The sequence below is a fragment of the Arxiozyma heterogenica genome, assembly GCF_036370985.1.
Source record: "Arxiozyma heterogenica strain weizmannii chromosome Unknown scaffold_17, whole genome shotgun sequence".
Lineage (NCBI taxonomy): Eukaryota > Fungi > Ascomycota > Saccharomycetes > Saccharomycetales > Saccharomycetaceae > Arxiozyma > Arxiozyma heterogenica.
In genome coordinates, this window is record NW_027042670.1 from 8313 (window position 1) to 25195 (window position 16883).

At 31.5% G+C, this 16883-nt stretch overlaps 2 protein-coding genes across 2 annotated transcripts; both read left to right on the top strand.

Annotated features, from left to right (window-relative positions):
- Positions 1-1961: 1961 nt before the first annotated feature.
- PWA37_001367 (uncharacterized protein) lies at positions 1962-8165 on the top strand (the record flags this gene model as incomplete). Its single annotated transcript, XM_064858001.1, has 1 exon — positions 1962-8165. One exon carries the CDS (start codon positions 1962-1964, stop codon positions 8163-8165), a length of 6204 nt encoding a protein of 2067 aa, XP_064714708.1.
- Positions 8166-8680: 515 nt separating this feature from the next.
- On the top strand, positions 8681-9442 carry PWA37_001368 (uncharacterized protein; the record flags this gene model as incomplete). The annotated part of the gene is made up of 1 exon (XM_064858002.1): positions 8681-9442. One exon carries the CDS (start codon positions 8681-8683, stop codon positions 9440-9442), a length of 762 nt encoding a protein of 253 aa, XP_064714709.1.
- Positions 9443-16883: the final 7441 nt, after the last annotated feature.

Here is a 16883-nt window from a genome sequence, read left to right on the forward strand (position 1 = left end):
CCATAGAACTTTAGGGTTGTTTTTAAATTGTCATTTTTAGACATATTACGAAACTTAGGAATAAAAATACCTCATTTCAGTTACTAACAGAAATATTCCTAAATACTAGTACAAGAAGATGCTTTGGACAACAATAAATCCCATAATCTAAAAATAAAAAACATGCTTAAAAATAGTTCATTGTATACTATCTATTATAGTCATTTCATTCAACCACCAATTGGCAAACAAAAAACAAAAAGAAATGCTCTGTTATCAAGTCTTGCTACTTTAAAAAGATACAAACTTTTTATCACCCTTTGACCTAGTATAAATAAACAACATCATAACAATAGGTCGAATATAATAATAATCATCTTTTTTTCTTGTTTGTCTTAAAATTAAACCAAATAGCTATCATTAAACGACATTGTAAAAGATTTTAAGGATTCCACAAGGTATACGTCATTTTTTCTAGTTCAATAGTACTCTTGCATGTCTTACATATTGTGTATCCGAAAAGGAGAAAAAAATACTCCACTCAAATGGAGAATATTGAATTTTACAAATTATATTGTTCTTATACTAGATCGGAAAAAAGAGAAAAAATCGGAAATAGGAATATCACAGTAAAAAGTCTAATTGAGACCCAAATCTGCCAGGAGAATAATCATATTTTAGATCTCTATCATAATAGATGCTCTAATAGAACAGTAATAACTTTAAATAATAAATTCTTGGTTAACAAAAGAACAATTTTACTACATTTGTTGAATATTATAAAAAATATTACTACATGCTAACGTCATATAAGGTGCTGATTCTTGCAATACGAACTAAAAAAAGAAAAAAAATTGTTGATGGTTCTTATAGTATATAACTTTATATAACTTATGTATAAACAGTAACAATGCAATAAAAATTCTTTACCCCTTTTTTTAAATTATACATTCCTATTTGATCCCACGGTCACTACCAAAAATTTTAATATCCTATTGTGAATGAAGTAATAAATTTTGGACATTCTATAGATCGATTTACTATAGAATATTGTGATATATACAAAAAAGAGATATAAATGCCAAATAACTAATTAATCAGGGGCGATGATCCTGTAAGAGTGGGGATTCTCTAAAATAATTCAGGAGCAAAAATTCAAAAATAGAACACAAAGAGACAGGTATATCTATAGTGTGGTTAGAATTGTCTGTATTGTCTCTTTTCCCACTTGTGTATTTTTTTTCTTCACTTTTATTCTTTTTGTCGTTGCATCAAATACAAAGACGATTGTTTCCAACACAATAGCAAAAAGGAAAAAAATTATTTGTCCATTCTTAAACTTGTAAATTTTCCCTTTTATGTTCTTCAAAAGTAAAATATCTAGACAAAAATGATTCTATTGTTCTGCAACGTGAAAATGCCCAAACAATAAACAATATTTTTAATTCTCTATTTGGAAATGTTTTTGAGAACTCAATATTTTCTGTTTCCTTTTTCGTTTAAAGAAATCACCACACACTGATTTTTTCCTATTAGACATAACAGAATAATTGACTACGCTGTGTTTTTATGCTTTACTTGGATTTTTAGTCCAATTGTTGAAGATTACAAATCTTTTTCTTCATTCTTTGTTTCTACTCCTTTACACACTTTTATTATTGAAGATTTATGGTAAAACTTTATTTGTATTTTATTCTTGTTCAGTCAAAAAATCAGAACCTATTAGACAATCATTTTTATTGTAAGTCATGAGCACATTTTTATATAAAACTACTATGGATTATGTCTGAATATTCTTTCGTTTCTTGCTTCTCTTCTTGCAGGCATGAGCATCATCTCGTTATACTCCCAGATGCTACCAGTATAACAGAACTAAGTATATCACCTCAAATAACTAAAAAAAACTAACGCCATAAAGTCTACGCACCAAGCTATATATTTTACTGAAAAGTCAATAATTCCAAATATTTGAAAATAATATAATGGTCTCAAGTGCCTTATCATTGTGCGCGGCACTGCTTTTAGCTGCTTTTTCTGCTGTGTCGAAGGCGCAAATAGGTTATACTACTATTTATGTTAGTTCGTTCAGTCCTTTACCTTATGTTAATCCACATTCTGGAGCTCCGGGTCCTATTGTAACAGTGGACGGAATACCTTTTAATGATCCGTATAATGCATCTAGGGATGCTAAGTGTTTGATGTCCCCAGAACAACAGGCTGCTGTTCTTCTCGAACATAATTTGTACAGATCTATGTTTGTCGATACTCCTAATGTGACCTGGAATGATGAGTTAGCCCAACGAGCAGCGTGGTGGGTTTGCAGTGGTCGTTGGAGGTCTCATCCAGACGTTCCATATTGGGGCTACGTTGTTGGCTCAAACGAATACGCGGGAAATGGTCCTCCAGTCGCCGGTGTAACCGCCTGGTTTGATGAAATTGGTTTGTATAATTACAACGATCCTTACTCGGTCGATAGCGATGAGGCTGGACATTTTACACAACTTGTCTGGAAAGGTACCACGGAGATTGGTTGTGCTACACTAGAGTATGCTCCCTATATGTATGTTCTTGTGTGTCAGTACTTGCCTGCTGGTAATATACTTGGTGAATACCATGAAAATGTCATGCCTCTGAAACCAGCTTATAAAGGTGTTAATCGTGATCCCGCTACACTTCCCTGGGCAATCCTATCTCTAGAAGGACCACCTAGGACTCAACCCGCAGTTACCTTATCTGTGACATCAAATCCTAACCCTGTTTACACAATACCTCCTGGAGAGTGGTCAGACTTCTTTCCATCAACAGCCCAGTTTACTTATTTAAGTGCCACTGACAGTTTAACTACCACTGCAACAACATCCACCTCAAACAGTAATGGTTCTACTATGAATACCACTGACAGATCAACCACCACTTCTAACAAATCTACTTCAAGTAACAGTCATAGTTCTGCTATAGATACCACTGACAGATCAACCACCACTTCTAACAAATCTACCTCAATCAGTCATAATTCTGCTATTGATGCTACTGACAGATCAACCATCACTTCTAACAAGTCTACTTCAATCAGTCATGGTTCTGCTATGGATGCTACTGACAGATCAACCATCACTTCTAAAAAATCTACTTCAATCAGTCATAGTTCTGGTATGAATACTACTGACAGATCAACCATCACTTCTAAAAAATCTACTTCAATCAGTCATAGTTCTGCTATGAATACTACTGACAGATCAACCATCACTTCTACCTCTAGCAACAGTCATGGTTCTACTATGGATGCTACTGACAGATCAACCATCACTTCTAAAAAATCTACTTCAATCAGTCATAGTTCTGCTATGAATACTACTCACAGATCAACCATCACTTCTAAAAAATCTACTTCAATCAGTCATGGTTCTACTATGAATACTACTGACAGATCAACCATCATTTCTAACAAGTCTACTTCAATCAGTCATGGTTCTGCTATGGATGCTACTGACAGATCAACCATCACTTCTAAAAAATCTACTTCAATCAGTCATAGTTCTGCTATGAATACTACTCACAGATCAACCATCACTTCTAACAAGTCTACTTCAATCAGTCATGGTTCTGCTATGGATGCTACTGACAGATCAACCATCACTTCTAAAAAATCTACTTCAATCAGTCATAGTTCTGCTATGAATACTACTGACAGATCAACCATCACTTCTACCTCTAGCAACAGTCATGGTTCTACTATGGATGCTACTGACAGATCAACCATCACTTCTAAAAAATCTACTTCAATCAGTCATAGTTCTGCTATGAATACTACTCACAGATCAACCATCACTTCTAAAAAATCTACTTCAATCAGTCATGGTTCTACTATGAATACTACTGACAGATCAACCATCATTTCTAACAAGTCTACTTCAATCAGTCATGGTTCTGCTATGGATGCTACTGACAGATCAACCATCACTTCTAAAAAATCTACTTCAATCAGTCATAGTTCTGCTATGAATACTACTCACAGATCAACCATCACTTCTAACAAGTCTACTTCAATCAGTCATGGTTCTGCTATGGATGCTACTGACAGATCAACCATCACTTCTAAAAAATCTACTTCAATCAGTCATAGTTCTGCTATGAATACTACTGACAGATCAACCATCACTTCTACCTCTAGCAACAGTCATGGTTCTACTATGGATGCTACTGACAGATCAACCATCACTTCTAAAAAATCTACTTCAATCAGTCATAGTTCTGCTATGAATACTACTCACAGATCAACCATCACTTCTAAAAAATCTACTTCAATCAGTCATGGTTCTACTATGAATACTACTGACAGATCAACCATCATTTCTAACAAGTCTACTTCAATCAGTCATGGTTCTGCTATGGATGCTACTGACAGATCAACCATCACTTCTAAAAAATCTACTTCAATCAGTCATAGTTCTGCTATGAATACTACTCACAGATCAACCATCACTTCTAACAAGTCTACTTCAATCAGTCATGGTTCTGCTATGGATGCTACTGACAGATCAACCATCACTTCTAAAAAATCTACTTCAATCAGTCATAGTTCTGCTATGAATACTACTCACAGATCAACCATCACTTCTAAAAAATCTACTTCAATCAGTCATAGTTCTGCTATGAATACTACTGACAGATCAACCATCACTTCTACCTCTAGCAACAGTCATGGTTCTACTATGAATACTACTCACAGATCAACCATCACTTCTACCTCTAGCAACAGTCATGGTTCTACTATGAATACTACTGACAGATCAACCATCACTTCTAAAAAATCTACTTCAATCAGTCATAGTTCTGCTATGAATACTACTCACAGATCAACCATCACTTCTAAAAAATCTACTTCAATCAGTCATAGTTCTGCTATGAATACTACTCACAGATCAACCATCACTTCTAAAAAATCTACTTCAATCAGTCATGGTTCTGCTATGAATACTACTCACAGATCAACCATCACTTCTACCTCTAGCAACAGTCATGGTTCTACTATGAATACTACTGACAGATCAACCATCATTTCTAAGAAATCTACTTCAATCAGTCATGGTTCTGCTATGGATGCTACTGACAGATCAACCATCATTTCTAACAAGTCTACTTCAATCAGTCATGGTTCTGCTATGGATGCTACTGACAGATCAACCATCATTTCTAACAAGTCTACTTCAATCAGTCATGGTTCTGCTATGGATGCTACTGACAGATCAACCATCATTTCTAACAAGTCTACTTCAATCAGTCATGGTTCTGCTATTGATGCTACTCACAGATCAAGTGCCACTTCTAACAAATCTACCTCAAACAGTCATAGTTCTACTATGGATGCTACTAACAGATCAACTACCACTTCTAAAAGATCTATCTCTAGCAACAATCATAGTTCTGTTGTTGATGCTACTGACAGATCAGCTACTACTGCAACAACATCTACCCCAAGCAGCAGTCGTGGTTCTGCTATTGATGCTACTGAAAGATCAGCCACCATTTCTAAAAAATCTACCTCGAGTAACAGTCATAGTTCTACTATGAATACTACTGACAGATCCACTTCTAACAAATCTACCTCAATCAATCATAGTTCTACTATGAATACTACTGACAGATCCACTTCTAAAAAATCTACCTCAATAAATCATGCTTCTGCTATGAATACTACTAACAGATCAACCACCACTTCTAACAAATCTGCCTCAAACAGTCATGGTTCTAGTATCAATGCTACTGACAGATCAATCATCACTTCTAAGAAATCCACTTCAAAGAGTCATAGTTCTACTATGGATGCTACTAACAGATCAACCTCCACTTCTAAAAGATCTATCTCTAGCAACAATCATAGTTCTGTTGTTGATGCTACTGACAGATCAGCTACTACTGCAACAACATCTACCCCAAGCAGCAGTCGTGGTTCTGCTATTGATGCTACTGAAAGATCAACCACCACAGCAACAACATCTACTGATTATACTAAATATGCGTTGACTCCAGAAGAACAGGCTGCTGTTGTTCTCGCACACAATAAGTTGAGAGCTTTGCATGTTGATACTGGTAATTTGACCTGGTCTAATACTTTAGCTGTATATGCTGAGAAGTATGCTGCCGTTTATGATTGTTCTTCTGGTAGACTTGTGCACTCTCATGGTCCATACGGTGAAAACCTTGCCCTGGGATTTCCTAATGCAGTCGCTGCTGTGGACGCCTGGTATAGTGAAATTGCTCATTATAATTACAGCCATCCTGGCTTTTCCATGGCAACTGGACATTTTACACAGGTTGTTTGGAGATCCACCAAGGAGGTTGGTTGTGCTGTAAAATATTGTGGCACCTATTACCGTGATTATGTTGTTTGTGAGTACGCACCTCCTGGTAATTATGAAGGTGAATTCCCTGAAAATGTCATGCCTTTGAAAGCATCTGTTTCAAGTAGTACTTCCAGTAAACCTAAGTCATCCTCTACCCCTTCTGCTACTTCGAAGAAATCTATCTCAAGCAACAGTAATGGTTCTGGTATTGATGCTACTGGCAGATCAACTACCACTTCTAAAAAATCTACCTCAATCAGTCATGGTTCTGGTATTGATGCTACTGATAGATCAACCTCCACTTCTAAAAACTCTGCCTCAATCAGTCATAGTTCTGCTATGGATGCTACTGATAGATCAACTGCCACTTCTAACAAATCTACCTCAAACAGTCGTGGTTCTGTTATTGATGCTACTCACAGATCAACCATCACTTCTAAGAAATCTGCCTCAAACAGTCATAGTTCTACTATGGATGCTACTAACAGATCAACCATCACTTCTAAAAAATCTACTTCAAACATTCATGGTTCTACTATGGATGCTACTAACAGATCAACCATCACTTCTAACAAATCTACTTCAATCAGTCATAGTTCTGCTATGGATGCTACTGACAGATCAACTACCACTTCTAAGAAATCTACTTCAAGCAAGAGTAATGGTTCTACTATGGATGCTACTAACAGCTCAACCATCACTTTTAAGAAATCTACTTCAATCAGTCATAGTTCTGCTGTGGATGCTACTGACAGATCAGCTACTACTGCAACAACATCTACCCCAAGCAGCAGTCGTGGTTCTGCTATTGATGCTACTGACAGATCAACCATCACTTCTAACAAATCTACTTCAATCAGTCATAGTTCTGCTGTTGATGCTACTAGCAGATCAACTACCACTTCTAAGAAATCTACTTCAAGCAAGAGTAATGGTTCTACTATGGATGCTACTAACAGCTCAACCATCACTTTTAAGAAATCTACTTCAATCAGTCATAGTTCTGCTATGGATGCTACTGACAGATCAGCTACTACTGCAACAACATCTACCCCAAGCAGCAGTCGTGGTTCTGCTATTGATGCTACTGACAGATCAACCATCACTTCTAGCAAATCTACTTCAATCAGTCATAGTTCTGCTATTGATGCTACTAACAGTTCAACCATCACTTCTAAAAAATCTACTTCAAGCAAGAGTAATGGTTCTACTATGGATGCTACTAACAGCTCAACCATCACTTTTAAGAAATCTACTTCAATCAGTCATAGTTCTGCTATGGATGCTACTGACAGATCAGCTACTACTGCAACAACATCTACCCTAAGCAACAGTAATGGTTCTACTATTAGTGCCAATGGTAATGCACATGCTGCTGGTGAAGCTGCATCTGCTAAAACAAATGTTGCTCACTCCGTGACAACCACTACTGTTAAGAGCACACACATGGTAGATGTTACTGAATGTCCAATTTGCTCACTATCCACCGCTACCTCTTCGTTTTCTTCCCAAAACGGTCAAACTGCCCTACATGGCGAACCAGTATTGAGAGTTAGCACAGTTTATACTACAGATGGTGTTGTTATCACTACATACACTACTTCATGTCCAGACAGTGCTAAGACAGGTTCTGTTTCAGCTTCTGCTGCTACTGCTCCTGCACCTTCAGACGTAAGCATGGAATCTGCCCATTCCAATGTTGTTCCATCTGTAGGTGTTGCTACTTCTTCTTCTAATTCTGCGGAAAGTGTTACAGTTGCAAAATATGAAGGTTTGGCAGCTAGTTTAACCTCAGATGTTCTATTCAGCGCTATTTTAATGGCTCTTATTCATTTGATCTAATTATGATACCGTTTTAGAGAGGCATTTGAACTTGTACTAATAATTGGCAGACGCTGTAATATATCATTTATTGTGATTGTCTGATGTTAGTATAAAAAAATTACAGCACCTGTTGATTATTAGTACAAGTACAAATGCCTCTCTTTTTTATACTAACCTCGGTTTTATTTATTTACTTTTTGTATAAAATATTTTTTTTAAATATAATTTATTTACAGAACACTTTTAGTTGGTCTAATTTATTTTTACTTAAAAATATTGAATCTTGTCCTACTACTACGAGCATGGCCTTAGTAGTTTACTTCATTCTCATCATCATGATGCCTTCTTTTCTTTACCTAAAAAGCATGACAACAGGGGTTGTATAAGTTATTGACCTTCTTAAATACAACTTTATGCGTCTCAAGGACGATATTTTTTTCATTTCAGTTGTGAAGAATACGTCACTATCTATATGGAATCCTTCAATGCTATCGTACACACCAAATATCTGAAGACCCTACTGAAATATATCAATGATCATATCAGATCTTCTAAAGAGACAATATAAGAGAACTAAGCTGAATGGGAGCAAAGTAAAAGGAATATCGAAAGACCTAGAGACTGTCAACCTTGTGGAACTACCTGAGCAGGTAGACCTCGATACTGTTCAAACAAGTAAACCAAAATATATTCCTGTTGGTGTTAATGTATCCAACGTCTCGGTGAAGACATTTCTAATGAGGAAACCACCAAAGTTTGATAGGCAAACTAAAACAGAAATAAAATCTTCAAAAACAAGTCGATATAAAAAAGATGTAGTACCCTTAGATGATTTAGAAAATACAGCTGATGAAGGAGATCACCTGAAAATCCAAGAAGTAATAGATTTGGAGAACGAACATTTTGAAAAATTGATTAATCCAAAAAAGTTAATTCAACCAATATCTAACATAAAGAAGACCAACTTAAAGGAACTATTAGTGAATATGAGAAACAATAATCTTAATACTACTACAAATACATATGATGACGAATATATTACAAAGTCCTTCAGGAGATACAACAGTGTTTCCAAATTAGATCATTTACTACCACTTTTGTCCCATACTCTGTTGACTGAACCATTTGAATCTTTTAATAATATCACTTCCAATAATAATGATATTGAACTAAAACAGTTGCACAAAAAGAATTCAAGTGTTATTTCGTACCAAATGTCATTATATATACTTGAAATGTTTACATCTAATTATATCTTAAAACTTAATAAAATATACAAAATAATAGAAATATAATATACACCCATTAGTTTTTAATATTTCACTTTGTATTATCTTTTCCAAAAACTATGTCATTAAATATTATTCATTTGTAAGTATTAATAGTATTATGTGAAGAATTTAGATGTTGTAATGTATAAATTATTTAAACGCATTAATAAAGGTTGGATTTCATATTTATTTAATGGTGAACTAATAAATTTTAGAATTCTATTTATTATGATATAGCAATAAATATTCTAGATATATATAATATTATAACCATAGGTAAGAAAAGTCTATCTGTTATTTTATTTGTAAAATAATATCCACTAGCTTTTGCCTTATTTTCTTTTTATTTAATTATTAGTATACTTATCAAAACTGTTGAATAATAGGCAGATAATCACTACTTTTTTATTTAAAAGTGATTTTTGTAGATCATTAAAACAACTTTTTGAAGAAAATATTTCAAGAAAAAGAAATAGTGAAGGATCAATGTGTGTTTGTTTATAAACACCATATATATTTTCTGCATAGTTTTTAATAAAATGGAGATCCAATTTGTCTAAGGCTCAAGTAATAGAAATGTTAGATATAAAATTCATTATTGTCTAAGATAAACCAACTATCTTCAATACTACTGTGCTAATCATCAATTCTATCATATGTGTTAAAATATAACTCCACATAAGTTATTGTCTCTATGGAACCTGATTTAAGTTTAACTTGCTAAAGTTAGCATCAATACAACACTGCCAATCTTTATCATTTATCAAAATATTTCAGTTGCAATAGATGCTAAAGCCTAGAAATTATTTGCATTCACTTATTTGGCATTTTTAACTATAATAACGTAGTCGAATTTAAGATTGCATAATTTCATGGTAAATAGTAGTTTTGTTTTCGAATCTTGCAATTTCCTTTTTGACATTTATGCAACTGGCACAAATATGTTGTTTTAGACTACTTTTGTGCATGACATCTTGCCTGTTGTTGTTTGGAACAAACATTGAGAAATTTTCCTTTAAACGACCACATAATAGCAAAATAAAAATTGGTTGAGGGCAAAACAGAAATATCTCACTCACATGAAACTTTCTACTTGCTTTCATCGTAAAATGGGCTAATAGATGTTTCCAAACAAGCAGAGGTAATTATAATACTATAAACGTTTTAATTATGAATTTTAATTGTGATTTGACATCAAGGGGGAATATGCTATAGCTATTGTTTCAATAATTCATGGTATTTATTGTTTTTGTTTCAAATGGATTGGAAAATTCTAGTGAATACCAAGTTTGTAATTTCTTTGAAAACTAATATGGTGTTGTTGAGAAGAATAGCCAGTCAATACGTAAGCTAAAGTTTTTTAAGACGATCCATAGTAGATAAAGCCGTTTATGTTAAATGTTTTATTTTCACTTCGAAAGAAATGCATTTTTTCATTACTTCAGCGCAAGAAAAACAGTTTTTTTTTCTGTTGTTTTTGATCAGAAAAATTTGGACATTCATTTTTTTAATCGTATTAAATGTTGATGTTATTGCATCAATGTTTTTATGTAGTATTAGGAAGTGAATCATTTCTTCTAGTTTGGAATGTATGCAATCCGCAACCTATAAGAAGTAGTTGATTCATTATTGTATAAATATTTATTATAGTTAACAGAAATAATGCCCAAAACATACTCATTATGATATATACAAAATCTTTTGACCCATAAGAATTTAGTATAACAAGAGATTGTCGTATCCTGTATTATATAAAAAAAATGAAGTTCATAGAAATGAAATTGTAAGTTCAAATTGATTTATCCCAAGCATATTTCTAATTAGTATTCAATTAATAGGGAAAATTGATACAGTCATTTATGAGATTCTTTTATATTATTACAGTTGAATATCAGATATCTAGAGATCTTTAAAAAAACAAAAAACACTTCTAACAGATATAAGTAAACATCTTTTATATTATGTTATAAAGCATATTGTCCTAAGAACATATTTTAATTCATTGAAGAGCAAAAGCTCTAATTCTAATGATAATAAGAAAATGTTTACATAACTACGAAACCATCAAAATTTTCATGCTTTATAAATTTGAGGAGGTATTAGAAGTATTGTTTTAGAAACATAGTGAAAAGCAAAAATTAATTACGGTACAGTATCTTGGAGAGACATAGTAACGACGTTAATATCGGTGAGTATATTTATTCTTTTAGAGGCAAAAAGAAAATTAAAACAATTCAAGTGTATATTGCTATTGTTATTTTAGGAATACTAAAAAGATTTAATAGATTTATAACAAATCACAAAGCTGAATAATACTCAGATAAATGTAAGTTAGCTATATCTTGAATTGAATTTGGTGCTTTTACGTATAATAGAGATGTTTTAATAATTACTAGCGACTAAGGATATTTATTTATTAGAGTCCTTTTCAAGTTTTAATTGCCAAGTATACTAAGGTTAATTTACACTTAACAGAGATATAGGACATCAATATTCCTTAAATTTGGTAATTTTCAAAATTCAAACTAAAAATGTTGTTCCTTTCGTTTAATTGCTTATTTTTAATAACAAATTTTCATATTGTAGTATCCAAATTACCATAAAATATTTGTAGTTTTATGTTACAATTGTAAAATTTAGTAAGCTATCATCTTCAATATATGGCTCAAAAGAGATTTTATCTTTCAAATTTATTGTTAAAACCACTCTTTTGTCCAAGTGTTAATTTAGCAGTGAAGACTACTCGCTGTAACTTGTGTTTATTCTGTATTTGAATGATTATTCATGTGTAATATTAGAAATCTCTGCTACTTTATTGATAATATCGCCCCATTAGTATAAAATTTATCTTGAAAAAAGTTTTGTTGTGTTTTTTATTGCATATAATGCCTAAGTGTATCACTGATTATTTGAAGACAATATCATATTAATATAATTAATGATAATATTTGAAAATCTAAAAAATATGAGATGGTCTATATTTACACAGATATATTTGACATATTTGTTGTATGTTTGATTGAGTTTCTTTATATTATTCATAATGATTGTGTTTTCTAAGGATTTTGACAAATCCAGAAGATTTTAGAATGATTTATTGAAAAGCAGAAGCATGACTACTATTATTACAACAGTCCCATATAACCTGTTTTGATCTATATGAAAGAAAATCGAAGACAGGTATCCTCGGAAAACGAAGTGATTTGTAGTAATTGTTGGATGTCTGTTTCAAAAATATAATAATAGAAAACACTCTATCATTAAAACAGATTTGGCTAGCAGGGGTCTTAACAAAAGTAATTAATTGGGAAGTTTTCTGAGATATTTATTTATGTTTATTTGGTGTTTTATTATTTAACCCATGTGAAATTCAAGATTAAAAGGACTAATGTCTCTTCAAAAGAAAAATGGCTACCTACAACAGGATTCCAGTAATTGTGTAATTTAAGGATTTTACATGTCCCATTAAAGATTTTGCTTTCTTTTACAAGTCGAAAAATTTTTTTTCTCTGACTGCAGATATTTTTCGTGAGATTTAGCTCGAAAGCCGTTGACAATAGAGTAAAAATTATTATGACAAAAACACTACGGCTTTATCCCAAAAAGGGAAATGTCCATTAAAAAAAGCTTAGATTTTGTTTTGTTTTTCCGAATTCAGTGGATAGAATTTCCTCGAGATCGCATTGTTATTCAAAGTTGCAAATATTTGAAAAAAGAAGAACTGTTAAAAGGAGTCCTAATGGAGGAAGATAGACTAGGTACGTAAGTCTTCCTCCTTGTTGTAGCGTGTAACAATCCTGTTTAAGGCTAGATGGTAGAGTTAACATTACAGAAAAAACTCATCCAGTCTTTCGATACTTCAGTGTGTAGGATAGACACTTTTATAGAGGGTTTCCAGTACATTTTATGGAAAGTATAAAATAGAAATGAGAAGTATTATGATTAAAAAATAATATGTTTTAAAATATAAGAATTTGCAGGTAGTAGATGTTTATAGTATGCTATGTGAAGTATTCTTTTGAGTGTATCTTTAAAATGATTTTAAAAGAGAAGTACTCTGAACTATATATTGGTTAAAACTAATATAAACAAGTGGATTTTGTTTTATTTTTATTGGACAGTTGTATAGAAAAACAAAAGAAAATATAATATTTTTGTTAGGCTGTAGTATTTTTACCCCTGAGATGGTTGTAGGCAGTAGTGTATAAGGTGGATGAAGATGGGGTGACAATATCAACAACTTCTGAAGACGAAGAACTGTCACCGTCAACAAGTGTGATGGTGTAGGTGGTGTCATATTTTAATCGATTTTTTGACATAGAAGCAAATCTAGTCTAACATTACTAAAATTATAAGCACCAGTCTGAATTAAAGATTTAAATCGTGTATTATGAAAAGTTGTCTTAATCTTAAGTCTAACTATTGAAGAAAAGCAAAATGAACAATATTTACAAAGAATACCGTACTTTTTTTAAGAAATGTATTAACTGTTTCGTGCATTCTATTCTTATTGTCGTTTTTTTGAGTTTTTTTACCAATTTTAACCTGGTGAGTGTATGATGGTCGTTATACTCTTCAATTTTTAGGGTAGAAAAATTATTGAGTAAATCTTAACTAGTATTTTAGAAGATGATTCAAGATAATGTGATAGGTATTACTAAAAATCAAACTGTTGGTATTGTTATGATATAGGCTAGTAAAAAAATATATATATAGATGAGAAAAATTATTTGTCTCGAAGATGGAATTTTATATTAGGATCAAGATAAGAAAACAAAGTAATAATTTCACAAATTCTTTTTATAGGTTGTAAATAATTATTTCTTATAAATATTGTTCATGATACTCTCAGTTTTTTTCTATTATATAAGAAGGTAAAAAAATATACTTGCAATTTATGTATGAAGGGTTATACTAATTAATCATGGTTATGATTTTTAGTAACATCTTAAGTGCAGATGCTAATGCTAGAATTTTTCACTATCTTAATTTTTGATTTCTTAATTTGAGTTCTTCACAATGGTTAGTTGTATTAAATTTCGTAAGAAGCTCTATTTGGAATACTGAAATGCGCAGTCTACAGGTAACACCCTATATTAAGGGGAAAGACTTGGAGTAGCCAAAACTTTGAAGCCAAGTCGTAAGTGTATTCGAACAAATGATTGTCAAATTAACGTTGGCGGCAGATTACTGAAAATTTCATTTAAGAAAGCTCTGATTGTTGAGAGAATGTGCCAGAGGTAATTATTAGTTTTAAGGTTGGTATTCTATCTTCTAAGGTTTGCCCAGAAAATAAAATAACTTAAGATCAGTTTAGGTATTCAAGATCAGCCAAAAATAATGAATTTGCTAGTTTAGAATTGACCATTATGTGATTCGTAAACGTTTATGGATATAATTAATATCTATATTTTTGTATATTATTTATAAGAATCTTTACAAATTTTTGTCTGGACTTTTTTAATGATTTTCAAAAAATTTGTATAAGAATGAAATTAATAACTATACTTAAATATTATATATGCAAAAAACAAACAAAAAAAGGAAGGAAAAGAAAAAATCAAATATAGAACGACATATAAATATTAAGAGATGATAGATTCTTGTAAAAATTGTACAAAATAGCCACCAACTATATATTAATATTGCTTCATAGATGTTGACGCAAGGCTTCGGAATCAAAAATTCTAGTAGAGTTCATTTTAGACTAAAGTAATAGGAAAATGTAACTTACAATAGGATATTGGTGATATTATAAGTTTTATTGATATTTATAGTTGAAAGCTAGCAATACTATAAATTGTTATTGTATTGCTTGGTTTTTTCTTTCTACATAACTAATATACAAGATACAATATTATACAGTATACTCCTTTTATCTTCGAATCTTCTTTAATATAAATTTTTATAACTTACATGGATGTATTAATTTTTATTGTAGCAATGTTAGTGGACATTATTTACTTTACTCATATCCCAATCATCTGATAATTTTGTTACTCTTTGTTAGACATAGCAACATAAATCTCGAAATGAATTACAACCTTAAACATTCTGGATAATAAATAATATAAACAAACTCTGAATATGTATAATAACCCATTAATTATTATGTTGAGGCTAATTTGCTATTTACTCTAAACTGTGTGCTATCTTGGATCTTAACTATAATATTACCAATATGAATATAAGTATTAGAACAAGAACATAACTAACATGTTTCAAACTATCTAATCTGTTATAAATGATCTAACAACTCTTCCAATAATGTATCTATAATTATATTCTACATTATAAACATCACACTAGTAGATTATTAATTGTATTAATTTAACAGAATTAGTTGTAATACTACAATTCATTATATTAAAATGATCTCTTTGATTATCCCAATACTAATATAACACTATGACAATGAGATAGACAAAGTTAACAATCTATATGAACAATAATTAAACCCGCTACTATTACTTACTGAATATATTTTTGGTGTTATTAATATTATTAATTATTCATATCTCAACCAAGAAAGCTATCATTATTTAGAATGCTTTTATACTCTTAATAGAAATTTATATATTAATATGTTTGTTTGATCATCAGGCAACATATCCAAAATTATCATTACAACTATCCTAAATAACATCTTACTATCTAACAAGTCAAACATTTCTGGCTTATGTAATACACCAACTCAAACAGGTCTCTATATACTATACCCCTAACTCTTTCTCATTCTTTATCTTTTTCAATCTCAATAAATTTTAATTGATCAAAGAACATTTCAACTTTCAATCATTTCAATACATGCAGATGTACAAATAAAATAACTTGATTGTTAATAAATCATGTGGTAACAGTTGTTTAATTTCCAACAGGAATGGTATCTACTGGTATTATTATAAACCTTCATAAAAATTTAATATGTCTCCAAATTTATTTTTCTTTATTTAATGACATCATCATTGTAAATTGCAATATTCTAACAGCAGATGATTTTGCACTACCACTAATTGACTTAAGAAAGTATTGATGTTGTACAATTCATTAGAGAACTAAACCAAATATGACTAGAGGATAATTCACGTAACTGTATTGGATATCATTCAGTATATGTTCAAAAGCCAGAGAGTGAAATCATATAAAAGCACAATAAAAAACTTTACACCTGATCTGCATATAACTCATAGCATTAATACACTATATGACATTAATTTTTATCCACAAAAGATGGCCATAACAAAAGAAACACTAGACATTTGTTGAAAGCTGCTGGTTCATAGAAAAAAACTTCCTGTTTCATTGTATTAAATATCTCATAACATCTTGTAAATTGATTACTCAAGCTAAACTAAGGTTCTTTGTTTGAATAAGTTAGATAACACTGTATAAAGTAGGAAAAATCAACTTATCATTTGATAGTAATACTCAAAACGAACACTATTCCACTTTTCCAATTGTATAT